This window comes from Cygnus atratus, chromosome 1, assembly GCF_013377495.2.
Source record: "Cygnus atratus isolate AKBS03 ecotype Queensland, Australia chromosome 1, CAtr_DNAZoo_HiC_assembly, whole genome shotgun sequence".
In the NCBI taxonomy this organism is placed as follows: Eukaryota; Metazoa; Chordata; class Aves; order Anseriformes; family Anatidae; genus Cygnus; species Cygnus atratus.
In genome coordinates this window covers 48,326,255-48,347,629 of record NC_066362.1, presented here as the reverse complement: position 1 = coordinate 48,347,629, position 21,375 = coordinate 48,326,255, and the positions used below count along the sequence as shown (strand labels likewise).

Genomic DNA, 21,375 nt, shown 5'->3' with positions numbered 1-21,375 from the left:
CATGTTAACAGAACTGTGCAATTTTAGTCAAACTTTGGAAAGAAACAGTCATCTCATTGCATATTTTTATGCCATAGTTAACTATGAAAGTAATGAGATTTTAGTCTGTAAATTAAGAATATTTACTTGCTTCAGGGACAGTGTAAATATGCATACAAACTAGAATTGAACTCACAAATGCATTACATGTATAACATGCAGCAAGAAATTAACGAACGTCTGATTATACTGACTGTAATATGGCTTTGAGAGCTAAGAAATAAGCAGATGCACAGAAGGCAATTTGGATTTTAAACAGTACAGAGAAAAGTTCTCTTATCACTTATCGTAACAGACATAGGAGTATTTGAATCATCACACACTTCATTCGGTGTAAGAAAGAGCACTTTGCTCCCTTAATGCTGTAATAGGAGTAATTAACCTTGCACTGCATTTGTATGCCAAACTTGATACACATTTGCAAGCCAGGTAATCAAGCTGTGTTAGCACAAAATAGCTTCAACAGCCAGTGAAGTCAGCTTGCATTTTTAAAAGTTAATATTTGACAACACTGTAAATCTAAAGACATCGTAATATTGGATTGAAGCAAGAATAACAAGTTATTCTGCTGGCTAAGCGTGGCATACAACACATTAAAAAAATAGACTGGACTTGTAACTGGTAGCTTTTTGAAATGAAAACCAGACAAAAATCAACACATTTGATATTTCACATGGAGAAGGAAATTTCCAATATACATTACAGCTAGCACAAGCAAGGTGAAAAGGAATTATAAGTGTGTAAAAATGTTGAGCCTTGTTTTTCCAAACTCATAAAACATTTATAAATTAGGAGTGTTAAGCTGATGTCTCCTTGCTTTTAATTTTAATAATTCATCTCTATGATTACAGGAAAGATTGCTTGTGACCATTTAGATAAATTTAATCAAAAGTCACACATTTATGTCATCTATCCGCACTTTTTATTTAAATAAGGACCTATTCTTAGGCAATGACACGTGCTAGTATTTACTTCGTACAGCTGTTATTGAGGTATGGCATCAAAAGGAATGCCCAGCAACTTCGTGGACCCGAGAAACAAGGTTTACAACTCCAACTCCACGTCAGCGCACAGTACCTCGGAGGAGCCTTCATTGTTCACATCCACAGCATTTCCTGGTGCGGCAGATGAATCAGAATCAGAGCTCTGAGACCCAACTCTGCCTGGAGTCTGGAAGAGAAAGGGGAGGGGAAGATGAATGTCTGCCGACTGCATTTAACAAAGCATGGTATGCAACTTGTGGAAAAGCCTCTCTTCTATTTACTAAAACAGAGAAGTATTTTCCCTCCACAAAAGTAATGAAATGAACAAGCTGACAAACCAATTAGCTAATTTTCAGTGCAACACTTCAACAAAGCTTGTATCCAAGACTCTCAACATATCATACAACAAGAAGACACCAAATGCAAAGGCCAGGATTTTAACTCACTTCCTCTTATGAACGCTCAACACAAAACAAAGAATTAAGCTAAAGTCTGCCCTTACATCACTCATTCTGATGTTGAATTAGGTCTCTCTATCAAACAGAACACAAGAAATTACAAACTAAACATTTTCAGAACCGGCAACACCATACTGCCTTCTTGACAACTTATCTACAACCTCAAAGACAAAAAACTAAAGAAAATTAAAGAGCAAGGACCCTGCTGGTACGATAAGCAGACATGAAGGTACACTAGTGCTGTAATTTGAAGTAGAAAAAAAAATCAAGCGTCAAGCTTATGGTTAAGTTAAACCATGTCATCAGTAAGACAACCTACAAAAATAAATTCCCGTGAATATGCTGGAAATTAAAACATTACTGACTGAAACCACAGACTTAGAGAAAATAAATTCCAGATAAATTTGAAATACTACTTGACTCAAAAATTGGATGGATGGATCACTGCTTATAAACCTTATTTAAATCTAACTTTGTTTTAAATTAAGTTTAACTTCTCTTACTCATCTCCACAACTCCACCATTTGACCAATGACAGAAGATTTAGCATTCGTAAAGCGAACACTGGTAAATAAATTATCTTAATACTGATACTCAATCCTAGTTTCTACAAAGAACAAAAGTTCATTATCTAATTCCATGATGACAACTGAAAATGGGATGAAGTAATGCCACTTCAGCATTTCCAGCCCATCTGGAAATACATGTAATGTTATAAAGGAACTTCTAATTTAATGTAGGGGGATTAAAGACAGAGAATTTTAAATATTGAGATTGAAATCCACAGACAGAGGAACAGAATTTGATAAATAGTTTTAGTTTCTAAACCTTGGTGTCTCCAAAATTTTGTTTTAGGATTATCTTTCTTGAATATATCCCTTCTTTTCAGACAAATCAGTCTGATTTACAACATACCTACAACATGAAAGCTGTTCTGTACTTGGAAACTGAGGTACATTTTCCTGCTGTGCTTTGTAAAGAAGGTTCTATTTTTCAACTCTTATAAAGACTACAGCCTTGTAATCAAACAAACATAACAAAAAGGTCAAGTTTGCTGATTAAGGACTTCATACCCAGTGAGATACTGTTAAATTTTAGAACGGCTCCGTAGACTGACTAAAGGGAAGTGAGCAGGGGTGACAAAAGCAAGCTACCGGGAGCTAGTGACAGTAATGACGAGAACATCTCTCCTCATTCTGGTCTTTCCTGGGGTCATCACTGAAATGGGAGGTTCCCACTCAAGATAAGAAAAAGTTTCTTCACAGAGAGGACAGGCCTTAGCGGCCTGCTCTGACCTCGCAGCCAAGCCTGCCCGCAGCAGGAGGTTGGACCGCATTTGTGAACCCATGTTGTGCGAGGACAACAAATCCAAAGAGGATGTATATACACGTCTACATAAAGGAACATGACTAAGTCAAGTGCCACAGCTTTCTCCCATAAAGGAGCTGAAATTTCACGACCTTAGAAGCAGTTTCTTATTGATAAGAATTTTTCAAAAGGCTTTAAAAATCTGAGCACAATAAGAAGAATTTTGTATGGCAATTAGCTACAAAGGATCCTCTGTCCCCCAGAAAGCTGAGAAATTGAACCCCTATCTGTCCCAATATCTATATCCACACGTAGAAATGGGATGAGAACGCGTCAGCATTAACAGCTATGCACTTCTGCAATAATCCTTTACAACAAATGGAAGCCTTTAGCTCCTCTCTTCAGTTCCAAAAACTGAAGAATATACCTTTACATACCTAGCCTCGGACAGCAGAAGAGGGAAACTGAATAAAAGTTTCCCTGGACAATGAGAGTAACAGATGGTCTGACCGTCTATTGAGGCAGACAGAATATATCTCTGCTTTTGCAATACCTGACAGCACGCTTTCAGTATAGTGAATGAATCATTTCTTCCCAAAACCAAGAACCTTCTGTGACAACTAAGACAGAAGAACATTTTCTTCACTTTATATTGTAACTTCTTATACAACACTATAGCACATAGTTCATCAGCTATCGCGTGACAGAACTGCGTTTCACAATGAGATTTGCATATTAAGTTCTGCTAGTTTTAGCACTACAAATTGGAGATTATTACAACCTTCAGGATGAAAGATGTTATATTACAGTATTATTACTATAAGGTTGATTAAAATACTTGCTTTATGAAACACCTCAGACATGCTATAATCACACTAAAAGGCGCTGCATGGTTTGTCTCATTAGATGTAATATGAGAGACAGAAATTACTAAACAGTACCTAGTAAAATCCTTTTAACGCTTTAAAAAAAACACAACATGCTCATTTTAAAACAGAAAGCATGATTCAAAGCTAGATTTAGAAAGGTTAGTACACTTCTCTTGAGTGGCATGCACAAGGAAGAAGGGTGGGAAGGAAAAAGGTCATTAAGTACCTTTCCACATCAGGAGAAAGGCACCACAGCATCCATCTGATAAGTAATACAAACTGTCAAGAAAAATTTAATACAAATTTGGAAGGATGTTATGGAGACCAAGACCATAAATGCAACTAACTTATCCTTTAAAGCTGTACTATAATTTAAACGTCCTTCGACAGACAAATAAAGAATGGGAGGATTGAAACATCGGGACTGTTTTTCCTTCTGTTGAGCACCCCATGACTAAATACGTTCAGAAACATGTTTAAGCTTGGCTCCCACACCACTGCCATACCACGTTCCATTAAAAAAATAAATAACACATTGAACAACATACCAAATGGGGCGCAGACTTTGTGAACTAGGGAAACACCCAGGATGATGCTCTCTGTTTTCAGTTACCTTTCTTATTCTTTACTTAATAAAACTCTGGGCTATATAGGGGAGCAGAAAAATGAGTTATGAATTACACAGGCTTCTGTATATGTATTTTAACATAACTAACATTTGATCCCTAAAGCCACACATGGAGTTGAAAGACTGACGCAAAATTAGTCTCTAACCCAACACATTTCTTTCCTAGTTGTCCAAGTTCTATTTGTTTATTTTGCTGAGAAGCATGCATTTCTACTGGTAGCGCTATAGCTGTGGAAATGACATGCTAAACTTCATAATGTTGTTCTCTGTTTTCTCCAAACTGCAAGCTAATATAAAGAAACATCATTAACAACAGAAAGCAAGACGAGTGCAGCTTGTTTTCTGTAAAGGAATAGAAAATTATATAATGAATGAGTTGAGTTAACACATTAAAATGACAGAGTATAAATATGGATCTCTACCATCTCATTTTTGCACAGTCATTTATCTGTCTATAGCGACGTTCCATTCACTTGTGAAGCTCTTTCAGCAGTTTTAAATTCAGAATAAATTAAACCTTTGAAAAATACGTTAAGCCTCAAGAATGCCTTAACAAATATAGATCTATACAGTTTTTCCAACACAGGTTTAAATACTACATAGGGGTATTGCTGCCCAAACCTATTAAGGTCTTGAAGCAACTAGCAAGATGCAAGAACAAAAAGATAAGACAGCCAAAGCCTTTGGTATTAAACAACTTTCAGTGCATTTTTCATCCCTCTGTTTTGCTCTTGTCTGTCCTTAAAGACATTATAGCCCAAACAAACTCAAAATATTTTTTTCTCTGCAGAAGCTTCCCAATAAGGTTTTTTTTATTTGGATAGATTCTACTTCACACTTCAAAATAATGTTCTGCAGTCAGCATCTTTTCAAGGCCTCCCTAGGAGATTTTCAGCTCTGGAAACACTGTAAATCTAATTAAGCACACCTGATAACACCGTCACTTAAAAGTAATTAGCACGCATGCCAGAGTCAGAGTACACTGTGGTACAGAACAGTAGTAGTGTTTACTTCTTCAAAAGCGTGACAGCCGTTTTTCGGCTGCGTTAAAGGCAAGGCCTCCCATGCTCGGGGGGCACGAAGCCTTCCCCTCGCCACGCCGCCTGACCTGTCCCACGGAGCAGGCCTCACGCCCAGGGGAGGCACAGGCCTCCCCACCACCCTGTGCGAGGGCACCAGCACAGCCACGGCTCAGCGCCTACCCAAGGAAACACGCCAGCCCTGTAATTATAAACATAACAAAGAGAATTATAGGCACTGTATGAGATTCAATGCACCCCGGACACGTCAGTATCTCCAGTCCTGAGGATGGAGCAAGAGAAAAGGCAACCGTGCTACTTGAGATACAGAAATGCCTGCAAAACCCGCCTAGAACCTAAGCGTACCAAGCGGTGTTACAAACAGAACAAAAGCATCTTACCACCCAAACACAGCACAGTGGCTAACAGGTACAGATAGCCTGCTAAACACAAAGCATTAAGGCAAACACTAACATAAACAGTAGTCACGCTGGCCCAACAGAGGCATACTTCACCACAAAATGAGAGCTGGGAGGACAGCTGAGAAGAAGGCCAAAGTAATTAGTTTTCCACCAACTGAAAATAAATGCACCCTCCCTATAGAAATGCTCGCCCCCATTCAAGTTTTGGTATCTGGTGAATTTAAGAAGTGGGCTCTGCTCTCTGCTTCAGCAGACCAGAGGCAGCAGTCACCCGCTCCACCAGTAAATGAACAACTGGGAGGGGAAGCACTGGCCACGCAGGGCCTTTGGAGCTGAACATAATCAGACAGCTCTCCACGGAATACGTGTAAGTAGGGCTGATAAAAATCAAAATATCTGGACAGGAAAGTTGTCTGTCAGTCATTCCACACAGATCTCTTTCAGGAAAGACTACCTTTTTCCTAGACTTTTTTTTACAGTGCAAACACACAGAACAGATCGATCTTTGAGATATTACATTGAAAATGCATAAAATGTAGGAAGAGCCTGCAGGGAAAGGACCTAAAAGGAGGCCCTGGTTCAAGACAGCATTGAGGTACTAACTTCAAAAAGAAACTGAGTGATGTTCAGTAGTAACAAGTACATAATACTTTCTGTTTTAGAAATATGCCCAAGTTACTGAGGGTATTCTTCTAAAAACAAAAATTACAACTGTGGAGGAAATAAAAAGGTCATCAGGCAACAGGAAGAGTGTAAAAAGAAGTATCTGACGTTTCAAAACATCAGGAACCAGAATGTCAAGTAAGTGACTGAAACTACAAACAGCATCTTTTTAGTCTTTGTCTTCCTCCTTTCCAGCTTGATGCCAATCTCTGAACTACAAAAAGAGAAACGTAAGGGAGAAGTTTACCTGTTGCCTACAAGTAAATAATAAACCAAAGACTTATATAAGAAACTATGTTTCAGTGACTGCAAGGATTGGTTTTTCAAGGATTTGTTTTTTCTCTTTCAGCCAGTTACATTAATGACACACAAGTGAGGACCAAGAGGAGGATCCTCTGGCTTTCAAATCACTGCCTCTGAGATGGGAAAGATTTTAATACTTATTTTCTCTGTGCGCAAATTTGACAGCAACCAAAGGCTCACTTTTAGCACCAAAGCACATTAGAAGTTATTTTCCCACTTTGCCAACTGCAGACTGTGGGTCAAAAAGGTACGTATGAGGTTATGTGTACAATCACTACTTCTACTGTAAGGGTATTAGGCGTTTTATGAAAGAGGGATTTTTTAAAAGCATAGTTATTTGCACCAATCAAAACACCTTTACAAATTTTGCCATTTCCCTATTTATTTTGGGACATCTTTGTTTCACCTTTATTAGCAATTGGCTCTACTATAATCCTGTAATTTTGGGAACCACTAGGGAACGGTTATTTGTTTAAAATTTTCAGTGAAAATGGCTGTTCCTAATACCTGAAAACTTTTATACCGACTTTCGGTTTTTAGCTAAACTTACACTTAGAGGCAAACTTCCCTTGTACCAAGGTGTTTTGTACATCACATAAGCTTTCCTCAAAAGCCCGTTATGTCTCAGAACCAACAAACACCTGGTTAAACGCCAACGGTATTTAATTAGATTGATACTGAGGTTTCCCTGCTCGCTGGTACGTCTTTCCACCAGATTTCAAGAAGTTCCTCCTTGTAAACGCTAAGCTCCCAACACACCAAGGGCAACCTTCACCCACTGAGGCAGAACAGAGCAGACAACTTGGGACACGTGCTTCACGCCAGGAGCCAGCGGTGCGCGCAGCGATGCACTTTCCTCCCCTCCGCAACAAAGCAGCACCCTCTCATCCTTGCAGCAGGCGAGGAAAGCACGCCAGCCTTCCCCAGCAGACGCCCGGGGAGCCTTTCGGCCCAGGGGCACGCCGTGCGGCCAGCGGGGCTCCCCGGGAGAAGCCGGCTCCGAGGATCGCGGAGGGCGGACAGGCAGCTGCAAGATGGACGCGGGCGGCTCGGGAGCCTCCGGCGGAGCCGCGGCCTCTGCCCAGGGCCGGGCGGGGAACCCGCAGCCCCCGCCTGGCGGGCAGGCCCCGACCCGGCACGGCTCGGCACGGGGCCGCCCCCGCGGCGCCGCCAGGCCGGCAGGAGAGGGAGCGGCGGCGGCCAAGCAGGCCGGGCCGGTGTCCCCCGCCCCGAGCCCGGCCGGCAGCAGGAAGCGTAGGAGCCGAGCCGAGCCGAGCCGAGCCGAGCCGAGCCTCTCCCCGCCTCTCCCCGCCGGGCGCCTTACCCGCTGCAGGATCCGCCTGAACATGGTGGCGGGGCCCGGGTGCCGCCGGGCGGTCGCGGTGGCGGCCACGCCGAGGGGAAGCCGCGGGGCCCCGCGCAGCGCCGCCCCCGCCCCGCAGGAGCCCGGCGCGGCCCCGAGCCCCGTGACAGCCGCCGCGGCCCGGGAGGCGGAGCAGCCGCCGGGGCGGGACCGCGCCGCGCCGGGCAGGGCACGGCCCAGCCCGCCTCGGGGATGGGCGGAGAGGGGGAGAGACGGAGGGAGAGCACGGGCCGTGGGGCGCTGCCCCACGGGGACCGGGAGCCGCGCCCGGGGCCCTGCGCCGCCGCCCCGCCGGGAGAGCAGCTGCCGGGCACGGTGCCGCCCTGCCCGGCCTGGCCTGGCCGGGCCTTCCCCGCCGCCCCGGCCCTCCCGGCAGGGACGTGCTGCGCTGAAGGACTTAAACCCTGTCACAGCGCGCTCCTTTGGATAACTTACAGAGCCAAACCCGCTGGGGACTGCATTCTGAATGGCCCCGTGCTGCCTTAGAGCCTGGAGAGGCTGCCTGGTCACATAACCCCTTACAACATACCAGCAATTAATACTTCGCTTACACGCACTATGGCCAACACACACATACCCTAAAACAAAAATAGCTGAAAAAGAGTGGTTCTATCAAGACAGAGCCTGTGCTTATTGGTGCTGAGGCAAAAACCTGTATGAGGCTTTTGGCAGGAGAGCTGCTACAAAACCAGTAGCCTCCAGAATATATTTGAACACGTTTATAATTTCCTTTCCTGTTCTAAAGCTGCAATTTTTACATATGTGATGCCAGGCATAGGGTCATGACCAATAATACACCTGATCAATGATACACTGTCCTGAGCATAGAAAATACTAAATGCCACTTGTGATACAAAGATTGAAAACATTTTTCCACTCAAAAGCTGACATTTCTAAGTACTCTAAACTCCACAGAGTTAGCATGAGTTATGAGCACAGGACAGGAAGGATTCAGCTGCAGCAGCTTAACACTTGAGGCACCGTAGCATTACGTGTTTGAACTGAGTTTTCTCTGGCTCCAGGTGCCAGTGTGTTCCCTGCTGTTGTTCCTCCTCAGTTGGGGCAGGTTAAGGGCACGCACCGAGGTGGTGGTGGCTTCAGCTGCTGCGTGGTGACTTCTTTGGTCACATCCATCAGATCATTTTCATTTCTGTGTCCACAGTTTGAAAGAGCTTTAACATTTGCTGTACTATATGGTAATTAGATCTGTTTCTGAATTTTCTGCTTGGGATTGACAATCGGAACAAAATTGTTCACGCACAGCTGTACAGTTACTTAAACGTCTAGCCAAGCTGCAGACATTTACTCTAAATCTATTCAAAATGACTGCAAATTTTAATACGTCACTCCCTTTACTAGGTATTTCAACAAGAGCACTTGGCAACTTAGATGATGAACTGCTGGAGTGCTCAGTTCGCCATGCCAGGTAACTTAAGCGGCTCATTTTTTACTCTCCCAAGTTAGCATTTCTTCCATCCTCAGAGAAAGGTGACAGAAATTTGATGACACTAATGAAAAGTGTCCATCAGAGAAGGATTTTCTCAGATGAGTAGTGCAAGGAAATGCATGATCGTTTCTTTGTGTGGACGTTTGTGTGAACATACACATCTGTCTCCCTGTCCATTCCCTCAGTGACTTCTGAATCCAATGGCCAATTTCAATCAAATATGACAGAGCCAAATGAGGCTCAAAGGTACAGAGCTCCTACAAATTTCAACAGCCAACCAGAAAGGATAGAGACCCTACTGATTTCCCCTTGTAAAGGAAAGACTGCAGCTTGACTGCCTTTGCTAAATACCAAGAATGCACGTAAGAATTCACCCTTGGGGCAGACGTGTAGGGGAAAAAAAAAAAAATTCATCAGTTCTGTTTCCAGTGGAATTCCTTGCTTTTAATTATTACATGTATAGTAATGCTTATGAATTAATAGGTGCAGCACTCTCATGCTGTTTGAATATGGTTTATGTCCGCGGGCATGGGAGTTGCAAATTTTCGTTTCATCCAACCTCATAAACTCTGTGAGGGGTTTGGTGCCTTTTTATGGAGTTCATTGGTGACAAAAAGAGTCTTGGACCAGGATCATGGCAAAGACTTTCATGGACATTCCAGCTGGAAGCTGGTACTTCATCCTCTGAACAGAAGTCAAAGACTTAAAATCTGAACTCACATCAACCTCTTGCATACCATTAGCTGCAGAACCCGGCAGGCCTTTATTTCAGCAAACAATCAAAATAAATCTTTTGACTGTATAACCAGTATTCAGAATGGCCCAGCATGCAGTAGCACCTCACAGACATTCGAACAGAGAGTTGCCTTTTCTTATGGTTTTGTTTTTGGTTTTATGGCTACGCATATAGCCAAATGAAAGCAATGATTCCTGGTTTGTGGCACACAGGACACTATGCCCATGTAATCTTCTGCCATCCCTGAGGGGCACAAGGAGCCAACATCATGTTCTACAAAATGATAGGGAAAATGTGTGATAATGTCAACATCACATACACTACCTTAGACCTGTGGTCTATAAATTTGCAAAGATTCTGGGCTGCTGTCCTACGTATTATCAAGGTTTATACAGATGTTTGTTTTCAATTATGTCAGGTTCCTGACCTCAAAATCTCTTGGTCACTAGCTCATTTGGGTTCATGACGTGCTGCACTAGTAAAGTATACATTTTTCAAGACATTGCCTTCAAGTTTCCAATTTATAAAAGGCATTAGAAAGTCTCTCTTTTTTTTTCTTTTTCTTCCTAGCTCTTTAGTTGTACATTTTTGACTGTCACTGTATGCTGTTCATGTATTTTCAACAAGTGTCTCAGATTTGCACACATCTTTTTATGAGGCTCTTCCTTTCAGGTTGAACTCTATGAAGTTAAGTTGAATGCACAAAACAGATGGTTTAAAGGATTTGTATGTTAAAAACCATAATGGCTAGCAGGTAAAAGTAATATGTTAAAAATCCACATCACAGACCATGGAACAGGCAAAGACAAATAATAAGATTAAAGATTAAGAGTATTAAAAACTTGCCAACCATCTGTCTTCAAAGATTAAAAGTTTCCATAACCTCCCCTTTATCTTCCTCACCCAAGCACCTCCAACAAATGCATGTTTGAGGTAATGGGAAAAAAAATGGATTCTACACAGAGTTTAAATATATATATTAAAAAAAAAAACAACTTACAATATGGAAATTATTGGTCACATTAAGTCTTTTATTTTAAAGTACTTAAAACAAATAAACACAACAAATTTGTTAGCTCTGGAAATTGTTTATAATGTTTGTACAACTACTGTACATGTTTATGAAATGGCAGCCAAGGAGTCCAGATACAGATAAAGTTTACAGCCACCATCTTCCATTCAGTCCTCAATGATTTAGAAAACCTGTCAATTGGAGTTTGGGTTCTAAAATGCTAGATCAGCATCATGGAGTGGTTTGCCACACTATTTCAGTCACTTGCAAAAAATATATGTGTAGGTTAAGTATATAACATTTCATAAACAGATTAAGTTAGTAAATTTGTGACTAGAAAAGGAAGGAAGCATTGTAAGTGCAGAAGTGTAATTCATGGGTGAGTAGTACATTGTAACTTATAACGTTGTAGAAACCAGGAGAAACAGCGGGAATGTGCAAATTCCCCCAAGTGGTTTAGAAGCATGTATTCCATAGAAAATTAGGGATATGTGTATTCCTAAATCAAAGCACCATTCCATCAAAACACCTTCTGAGAATTGTCATTTAAGAACATGGCTGGACAAATGAAAATCTAGGAAGAACAACCAACCCTGAAGAACATTTCAGCTATTGTTACTCCTGTCTCCCATTAAAAATATTTGCAAACTAACTATGCAGAGTGCTGTTCAAATTCATATTTTCTTCATTTTGCTGAGAAACTCCAGTTGAAACTTGTCATTCTTGCAGGTGGCACCAATGGTAGAAAACAGAAGTTCTTGGTGAAATTTGTGATACGGAGAAGTACGTGTTAGACAGTTGGGCTAAGACATCAGGGAGACTCACAGTACATCAAGAAAACCAGTTTTAAAAGTGACACATAAAGGTGAAAAGTCACTCCACAGGAGACATAAGTGCTGTGGTCAGTCCATAGCTGGTGGGGAGCAGAGGCAAGGAAGCTGAAAGACACACAAGTCCCCTCTTCCCTAAGGAGCTAGGCAAAACGTCTAGGGTGATTAAAGGCTGTTCAGACTCCTCATCAGTCTTTCCTGACCCATTCCCTTCCCTCTACAGAGAAAAATAATGGCTCTTCAGTTCTTAACTTGAGGTACTGAAGAAGCTGGCCAGAGCATCAGTACTTCAGCCTGCATGTGCCAGGGTGAGTGTTTCCTCAGCTTCTTCAGAGTCAGGCTGAATCTGTGATGAAGTCTGTAACAAAGAGGTGACTACAGGCCAGGTCCAGTGCTACAGAAAGCCTCTTTCAAATCAGTGCAATTACTTGCATGAGTAACGAGTGGGTGTACTAAGAAAGATTGCATGGCTAGCATTAATAACAAATTCAACAGCCTTCCAGACTTGTACCTGGTGTTACAGAACCTGAACGTAGTAGGATTGCGCTGCTCTCCACGGGTAACCCAAATTAAAGACAGAAATAATAGAATTATCTCTATTCACAACAACAACAACAAAAAGGCTGCAGTAATTGATTTCTTTTCCCATCCCCCAGGACTGGATGGCTGTGTGGAGTATGCCTTGTAGCTTTGCTGGAGTAGCTGGAGAGAGAGGCATTGGAACAAGAGAAAGCCCAGCAGCATGAAAGAGAGCTCAAATGATAAATATGTATGAGTTCATGTAAAAAATAAACTTGATATTAATATGATCAAAATCTGAGATGGAGATCTGCTGCTGAGTCATGCAGAGCACTCTGCCAAATGCCTCAGCTAAGAAAGTATTCTGCATGAAGTTGAAAGCGTGCCACAAAACAAAGACTTCCAAATTCCACCCTAAAAAGCTGCAGTGATACCATGACATTCTGATCCTTCATTCTGTTACTTCAAAGAGATGTTAGCTCTTGCTGGCAAGTTTCCTAGGCACTTTCAAGTAAATGGCACAGAAAATGGATAAATAGGAAAAAGAAAGGGGATTGGTGGAATTCCACTGCAGAGTAAAACATAAATATTTTAAAGAACACATTCTTTGGGCTTACTCACCTGCTCACTTTGGTATGTGCTTTTATATATATTTATACATACGCATATATGTATATAATTTCTCTTTCTTAGGATGTTAGACACAAGCTTATTATTCTCCATTATTCTAGGAATGCTTGAGGCTATTTCAAAGATTTTTCAGCAAAATACTTAAAATTCCAAATGAAATAATCAGGGGAGCTCTTAGTTATGCAGATTATAGGGGATGCCAGTACGACTGATCATTTACATTAATCTTACTAGGACTCATTTATTTGTAGCTGAAACAGAAGATGGATTTTCAATGTGATGTATAAAGATTGCAATAATGGTTATGTGCATTGTTTTGATAACCCTTCTGAATAATTGCAAAAAAAAAAAAAAAAAGCTGAAGGTCTGCAATAGTTTTCAAACACAAAATTAACCAAATATAATAACAAGCTTTTTCTAAATATATGGAGGTCCATATAGCACTGGTTCAAACACTGTCCTCACTCTCTCTGAAAATTAATGCATGATTTGTTCATGGCTTTGTAAGTAAGCAGTTGCAATAAATGTTGGCTTTGTTGGGTGTCACTGTGTACATGCATTGCATCAGCAGCTCAGTTAAATATTTTTAAATGGTCAGAGTAGAGGCTGCTAAATACAGAGGGCAAAATTTAACTCTAAAAGGAGGTTTCCAGGCTTTCAAACAATAAACAAATACTCCTACAGGCTTAGAGTAACCACACAATGCTTAATGGTCATCTATTATTATAAATTTAACCTCTCAAAGTCTTTCAGAATTTGTATTTTGTTAGAAATTTACTGCATCTAGGATCCAAAATGCTATTTTTAAGCTGCACAGTGTTACACTGCTAAAAGCCCTGCTGACCAACCCTTGATTTTCTTGCAGTACTAGCCAAACCTGTCTATGTAGCAATTGTAGTAATGATTTAGATGAGAAGAATGATGGGAATAAGCAAAGCAGGATTAAAAATCTCTTAGTTAATCCTTTTTGTTTTTTTAATGTTAAAATGTGCGTGCTAAAAGAATAATGAAGTGGACCTTTCATTCTTGATCTGCCTTTCCTGGCATACAGCAGGTAAGTTTTGCAATTTCATAAACACTACATAAAGTTTGGGGGGGAAGGAAAAAAAAAAATGCTAATTTACAAATGAAAAATTAAGAGTGTTTACCAAAGCCTAGGACAAACAGGCACTGGGAATCAATGAAGGGAAAAGTAACAAATGCATTTCCTGTGGGATGATGAAATGCTACATCATTCTCAAGAATCAGCCCTTCAACAGCTGAGGCTTTCCTTTCATTAATGCCAGCTATATGCATTACTGGGTCAACTGACAATACAATTTTAATCTGAATCAAATATGCATGCACCAATGTGCTACTGTTTCTTCTGAACTACCAGGAGTGTGGGATGTAGTGTTAAAGAAGTTTTATACTTTTAGCTTACTATAAGTTGATTGCAAGCAAAAATAATAAATAAATAAATAAATAAATAAATTTAAATCATCATGTCCATTATAAAGCTGGCCAGAAAAAAAAAAAGCTACTGCTTTAAAACAATGTTAAATTATTAGGTGGGATGAGTTTGCACCAGACTTGTATTTTTTATAATTTGTGCTGGTAACTTTTCTGATCTGTATTTAAGTACCCTGAAGCCAGATTTACCACCCCATGGAACAGTGGCCTGGCCTCCATACCTGTCCTTTCTTGAATGGCTGTTAGATAGCTCTAATAGCAAGAGCAATGCAAGAGAAATAGATGATTCTTGAGAACACTTGAAGGAATGGCATTGATACATACGCTCAGAAAAGAAGTGTTCACTCCTTATTTACTGCTTGGCATTGTAATGATACTAAAATGGCTCTTCCAAAACTGGATATCATATACTGTAGAAGTCTATAGCATGGTCAGTCTCTGCCTCAAAAATGTTTATGAACCAAATAATCAAGAAAAAGCATATTCTAAAGAAAAGATCTTTTTAACATTAAAGATTGAAAAAACAATTAAAACCATCCAACCTGCAAAATGTCTCAGTGGTGGTTTAACTGGCTAGAATATGTGATTAGAACACCAAAATCTCTTGTTGAGTTCGCCAGGTGATTTGGAGAAGCAAGAAATGGAAAATCAGGTGTGCTGTTTGAAGGTGGCATATTTTATTCATATTAGAAATTTCTGATCAAATATAGAGATTTCCCATAAAGAATAATGAAGAACAATGAATTTTTTGGTAGAAATTTGAGTTTGAGATTTTCAGGACAATTCTTATTTTTATAAAAATCCTTCCTTTTAAGCCCGTCTACTATAATCACAAACCTTGAAACTATAATAACAGCATAGTTGCAAACATATAAGGTTAAAAATGTCATTTGTCTTTAGGATGAAGGTGAGGGTCGTCTCCTGGTATGTTATTTGTCAGCTACCCAGCAACATGATGTCCACAGTGAGTCTAGAAAGATCACCCATTTTATAGCCTGGCCCAAGGCAGAAGCGATGAGCAGGCATTCAGTGTTTCTTTTCAAGGCATTCAAATAAATCTTTCAATAGGTGTCAGATATTTAAGTCAGGCCTCTTGGATTCCTTGCAGACAGTGAGAGTTTTACTTCTGACCTCAGTCAATATTCCTTCAAATCAATATTCCAGTCCACGCTAAGGGAAAAGAACAATTACACGTGATTCAGGGCTTTTCCGGTCAACCTGACTTTTGATCCCCGTTAAGGACTGGGGTCTCTGTTAGGTAGGAACATTGTTCAGGACTCTGTTCTCGTGGAAAGCCAGATAGTACGTACATGTAGATGTCACAGACTGTGTGAGGCCACAGCAGTGGGCCTGGGTGAGTGTCGCAACCAGAGTGACCCCAAGGCCTAGTTCTGAGGTCTTCCAAGAAGGCCTGGGCCTGCCCATAGACATGTATGGGATCTAGGAGGAAAAAGCTCAAGTCTATTGAGAGTCACAATCTTACACCTTAAGTACTGGGATACTAGATGGGGACCTTTCTCAGTCTCACTGGGGGGTTGCAGAGAAGGCCGCTGAAACAGAAATGGGGCCTTGTGAAGTGCTGGGCAATTAGTTGTACTGAGTAATTTAGTGAAGTGATCCAAGAGTCTTGTGTTATAAAGGACCCATTGATGCTTAATTACTATTTTTATGAATGTAACAAAAAGCAAGTATTAAAAAGTACTCTCAGATCTGAGCAGAAAGGATGGTGCTGAATGACGTTACTAACCGGAAGTGTATTTTAGGAGTATTACAGAGACCTTAAGCTGAAGTTGCAGTCAGGAATTCAAACATCACATTGCAGATTGTTATTAAAGATGTTGGTTTCCTGACATCTGCTACCCTACTTACAAAGAACAAGTGCTGGCTACTGTAACTGTCGCTGCATCGTGAAAACATTTACAGATGATTAAAACAGGTCGGTCCATTTTTCTTTGCCAAGAGCCAGGTTATTTTCTACTGAGAGAAAGCTATGTAGAGGCTGGAACTTTGCACAGTTACTATTTGGTATTTCTCACTGACCACAGAGGATGGCTGGGATTTGTGGCTCTACCAGTTACACTCTTCTGCACCCACAGGGCAGTCAGACCTCACAACACCTCTGTCAGCCTGTGGTCACTGGGGCAGGCGTCTGGGGCTTCTGTGCTTTGCTCCAGAGGTATCCTCCAGCCATTTCTTTCTTCTTCCAGAGGCTCCCTCTGTCATTTCTTTCTTCGTGGTACCACTGGGAACACCTGCTTCATCCATGGTGGGTTATGTCTGAGAGCTGAACGAGGGCAGATCCTGGGGGCTGTTCCCCCATGACAGCATGCCTCCATCCAGTGACAACGTCCATCAGGCAACCCGCAAGGGGAGTGAGACTGTCACTAGATAAATCCCATTTCCATGCCATATAGCGAAGGATATTTCTTAGACAGAAATTTTTTGAAGCAAAGGCAGCCCAAGAAACAAAAATCCAATCATCCAATGCCAAGCAAAGATGCTGAAAGAAAACTATGATTGCCTGATATACAGATTGAGCAAATGTGTCCCAGGGGTCCCGGCTAAAGCACGGGATCTCTGAGCCATCCTCACCCTTCCACCTCTACCAGCGCAACTCAAAGAGAAGACCACATGATGAGAACTAGTGCCTTTATTGAGTACCTTTTAGCATGCCATTTATCTGGAGATATTTTTTCTCTGTTTTTCCCCATTGTCTTTAGCAATTTGCATTTAATGAGTAGCCTACACTTATTTTTATGGCTGATGTTTCACAGCAGCAAATAAAAAATACTCAACGGCATCTGGGCAGCATGCAAGTGGATCCTTATCCTATATTGAACCGGTCCTGGACTGAGTGCCTCCTGTTCTTTCTCCTCAGAGAGCGGGGATGGAGCTGCCAGAAAGGCCTGCTGAGAAAATAAAAGGCCGTTAGTCATTGTGGGTGAACTTGGTCCCTTTGAAGAGACCTCTTTGCTGTGGACTTGAGGGACTGAGGATATTGTGCCCTGCACTCGTTTGTTACAGAAAGTTGAGACAGTTGAACAGTGCCCAACAAATCACTGGGCTGCCGTGTCACCAACCTCAGCCTACCAGACAGCACGGGCGAGCAAACATCATGTGCAGCATCCAGGCATCTCCACCCCAACCGCTTGTGTCAGCGTTGTTTCACATCACCTTTGCCCCCAGCTACATTCAAACACAATGAGGTCTTGTCACACGTGCATTTTTCGTTACACAAGCAATTGTTAGTTCATCGGCTGCCTTTTTACCCTCTTCCTGCCTCCTGAGAGTCTGCTGTGAGCAGAAGCAAACTGCGTTTTCCAGCAGCTGAGGAAGGCAGCAGTGGGACAGCAGGGACCTGCAGGATGGCAGCGTGTCACTCAGTGTCAGAACTGGGCAACGAATGGGGGCGGTCACTGCACAGAGTGAATGAGAAGGGCTATTTAGGGGAGATAACAGAAAGCGTTGGTAACAACAAGCATACTTTCAGTCACTGACAGTCAGAACTGTCCTTACATGACCCCCATGGAGGCCCCAGGGCTTCCTTTGCATTTGTGGAGCAATTAACAAGTTGACATCCTGGTCTAATAAATAACCTGGACGTAATAACATAATTCAGCCATACCATACTCTTATAATGCATATACATGCACAAAAGGGCTGATTTAAGAGGATGTGGGCTGTCTTGATTCCTGCATTCCCCAACAGCTGAAAACTTGACCATTTGGCTTTGGTAACGATCTTCGATCTTTCAGTGTGGTATTTTCTATGCACGGAATACACAAGTACCTCTATCAGTACATCTGTCTATATTTGAAACAACAGCAGATACGTTTTTTCCTGTCAGGCTGAAAATTTTTTATCTATTTACTTTGCTCTGCCATTGGCAATTCCTAGACAACGACAACAGAAATGTATTTCTCACTTGACATCCATTCAGCCTCTTTCCAGGAAGCCATCAAAGACTTTTAAATGTACTCTTACTAGTTCTTTTTCCTCATTCCACTGTCTTGTTGACACATAGTCCTATGCTCATAAAGCAGGATGAACTGCTGTACGTGTAGCTTGTCCATCAGATGTGCAAAACTAAAGGCAAAATGGAGTGTACGGTTCCCCCAGTTCAGGAACTGTTCTGCTCTGTTCTCACTAGAAGTCAGTTGCCTACCAGAAGCACCTCCCCTCTTTGAACTTTGGTGTAAAGTTCAGTCCAAGTCTGTCTGCAGACCAGAGATCCCTAGAAAGGTACAAAGCCAAGAAATCTACCATCTTTCAAAATTATAGCCATAATAGGAAGACACAAAGAATAAGACTCAGGGGGCTTCTATAACTAGCTACAAATCTACTGTAGTCATTCTGGGCTTGCTGCAGCACACAGGCTGTGAGTCAGAGCTCCCGAGGCTTACAGTTAACAACGTCTCTAAAAGGGAGAAATGATCAATATCATTTTTCTCAGTGAGTGATTAAGACTGCTTTTAACAATGCAGTCATGCATGCCATGTACTAAAAGGGATGATTCATTAGTTACTGGGAAGAGGAGCATTTCTTTTCTCAATTCAAAAGCCAGAGGGATTAGCCAATGTCCCATTAGCATGGCTGATTAGCATGTAGAGAGGAGAGGAAATAGTGGCTACTTTTGTCCACATCCTCACATCTGCAGTGCTCTTCTCATGAATGCAAGAAAGAAATGTGGGAATTTTCTATGCAGCTGTGACATGGTTTGATTTGCGTAAGTCTGACACCAGAGGTGGCTGCTGGCAGCTCCCTCCTCTGCCCTGTAGCAAGCCCGGAGCGTGGTCCTCATGACCCTGCCGAGTGGCCCGAACAGCCAAACCAGTTGCTCTGCACACCCCTCTCTGATGTTGCCCTGGCTCGTACACAGGAAATTTGTTCATTCTGCTCTTTGTGGGGATTGCCTCTTCTGAAATAAAAAACAGTTACAGGTAGAACTGGCAAAGAGGACAATGGCAATAATGGATTTCTTCTTATTTGAACCATACAGTTGCTGAAATGAAATTTATATCAACTCTTCCCAACTTCCCATCACCTCAAGCATGCTAAGCATAACCTTCCTTTTTGAGATGGTGTCATGTGTACAGTAAATAATATGCCACTCCCAAGTATTTTTAAGTTTGGGTGGCTTTGCATTGTAAGGCACTTTGCAACGCCCTGGTGGTGCAATACAGTAGCATGGTGGCATAACCATTTGAAAGGTAACGCTGGAATTTCTTAACATTCTTCCTCCCATGAGGAGAAATGAGGTTGTCAAAGCCTGCATGTGAAACAACTCCAGCAAGTGGAAACTGGTGTTGCTGTCTCTTCATCACAACACAAATTTAATCTATGGCCAAGTACAAAGCATTTTTTTTTTCTGAAAAGACTGATCAAAATTGTCACATGTAATCTCCTTCCCCCTTTCTTTGCCCAAACGGCAGATGCAAGTATGACTTACATGCAGCTCATTTTGCATGCTACTAACTGCGGTCTCATACAATAATCCTTTGGACACACTGTACTCAGCAAACTGGCAGCAATTCCAAGATTGATGTATGTGGCAGACTTCTGGCATCAGCTTAAAGACATTCAGTGTCTGCAATGCACGTATACGTACAATGCCCTTGCATCCAAACATAACCACCACTCTACTCCTAAGCACACTTACATCCTGGACTCCACCAATTGCATAGAAACCCTGCATCATTTATCCATGGGTAACCTGTTGTACCTATGCTTCTCTCTCTGCTTTTACTCAGTCTTTACTCTGACCTAATCCTGGCTATCCTCTATGCCTTTCACCCTTCTCCCCTGTCACAGGTTGCCTCCTTGGCTGCCACAGCACCAGCTATTTATGCAGAATGATTTATATTCTTCTCCCTTACTCGTGCTTCTAATTTTCTTGGAGCAGTCTGGGTGGGATGAAAGGAGATATAGCCTTCACCACCCACAAGAACCCTGGCCCATGTAAAGTGGTAGCAACTCCAAGGGGGTGGATAAACTACCCCTACATATGAGCCCTTATATCCCTATCCCTAACTTATAGCCCTTCCCTCCCCAACTATAATTATAGCTATATACTGCCCTGAACATGGTCCACCCTTAAATCTCCTGTGATGGCTGGCAATTATTACCAGCCTTTCATTACCCAAATCCCTTCTTATTTTGCCTTGTTGAGTGCAGAGCGTGCTTCCCATATTGATGGAGTTGAAGAGTCTCTGCAGGTGTCTGTCTAGCTGAGTTCTTGGTAGAATAACTGCTTCAATACCACAAGGACTTTGTTTCATATTATTAATTATGTAAGGGTACTTAAATCCTTGGCTACACAAATGCCATACAATTCCAAACGTGCAATTTGAAGCAAATATATTACTAGGCAAACAAGAAGCTCTTTGGAAAAAAAACAATATATATATATATCAATTTTTAATGAATGTCAAGATAATATTCTAGTTTAAAACAAGGATTTTTTTTTTATGTTTGAAGGTCAAAAATGTCTCTTGAAAAGCAAACAATTGAATTGAAACATGACCAAGATTTCTTTTAATTAAGTAGTGGAATATATTGACCAAAAGAAGGCTCTTCTGTGAAAGTCTCTTCTCTAGTCAAAAAGCTTAATCTCCTGAATATATCTGGTGTCCAATGTGCACTGTGCATAAAATCATCCTCATAATATCTATCTATATAACCATTGAAGAACATT

At 41.5% G+C, this 21,375-nt stretch overlaps 1 protein-coding gene across 4 annotated transcripts in view; it reads right to left on the bottom strand.

Moving 5' to 3' along the window:
- Positions 1-8,157, bottom strand: part of EEA1 (early endosome antigen 1) — a 75,551-nt gene extending 67,394 nt beyond the window's left edge. For 2 of the 4 annotated variants that reach the window (XM_035551564.2, XM_035551565.2), the window contains exons 1-2: positions 8,017-8,157; positions 1,117-1,209 (exon numbers count right to left, since the gene is read on the bottom strand). In XM_035551564.2, the coding sequence (XP_035407457.1) occupies positions 1,117-1,209; positions 8,017-8,040 (117 nt within the window). In that variant the 5' untranslated portion in view covers positions 8,041-8,157. Of the gene's footprint in view, positions 1-1,116; positions 1,210-3,883; positions 3,903-8,016 lie in introns of those variants that run through there. The other 2 variants (XM_035551567.2, XM_035551566.2) reach the window with 2 other exon arrangements.
- Between the last annotated feature and the right edge of the window lie 13,218 nt (positions 8,158-21,375).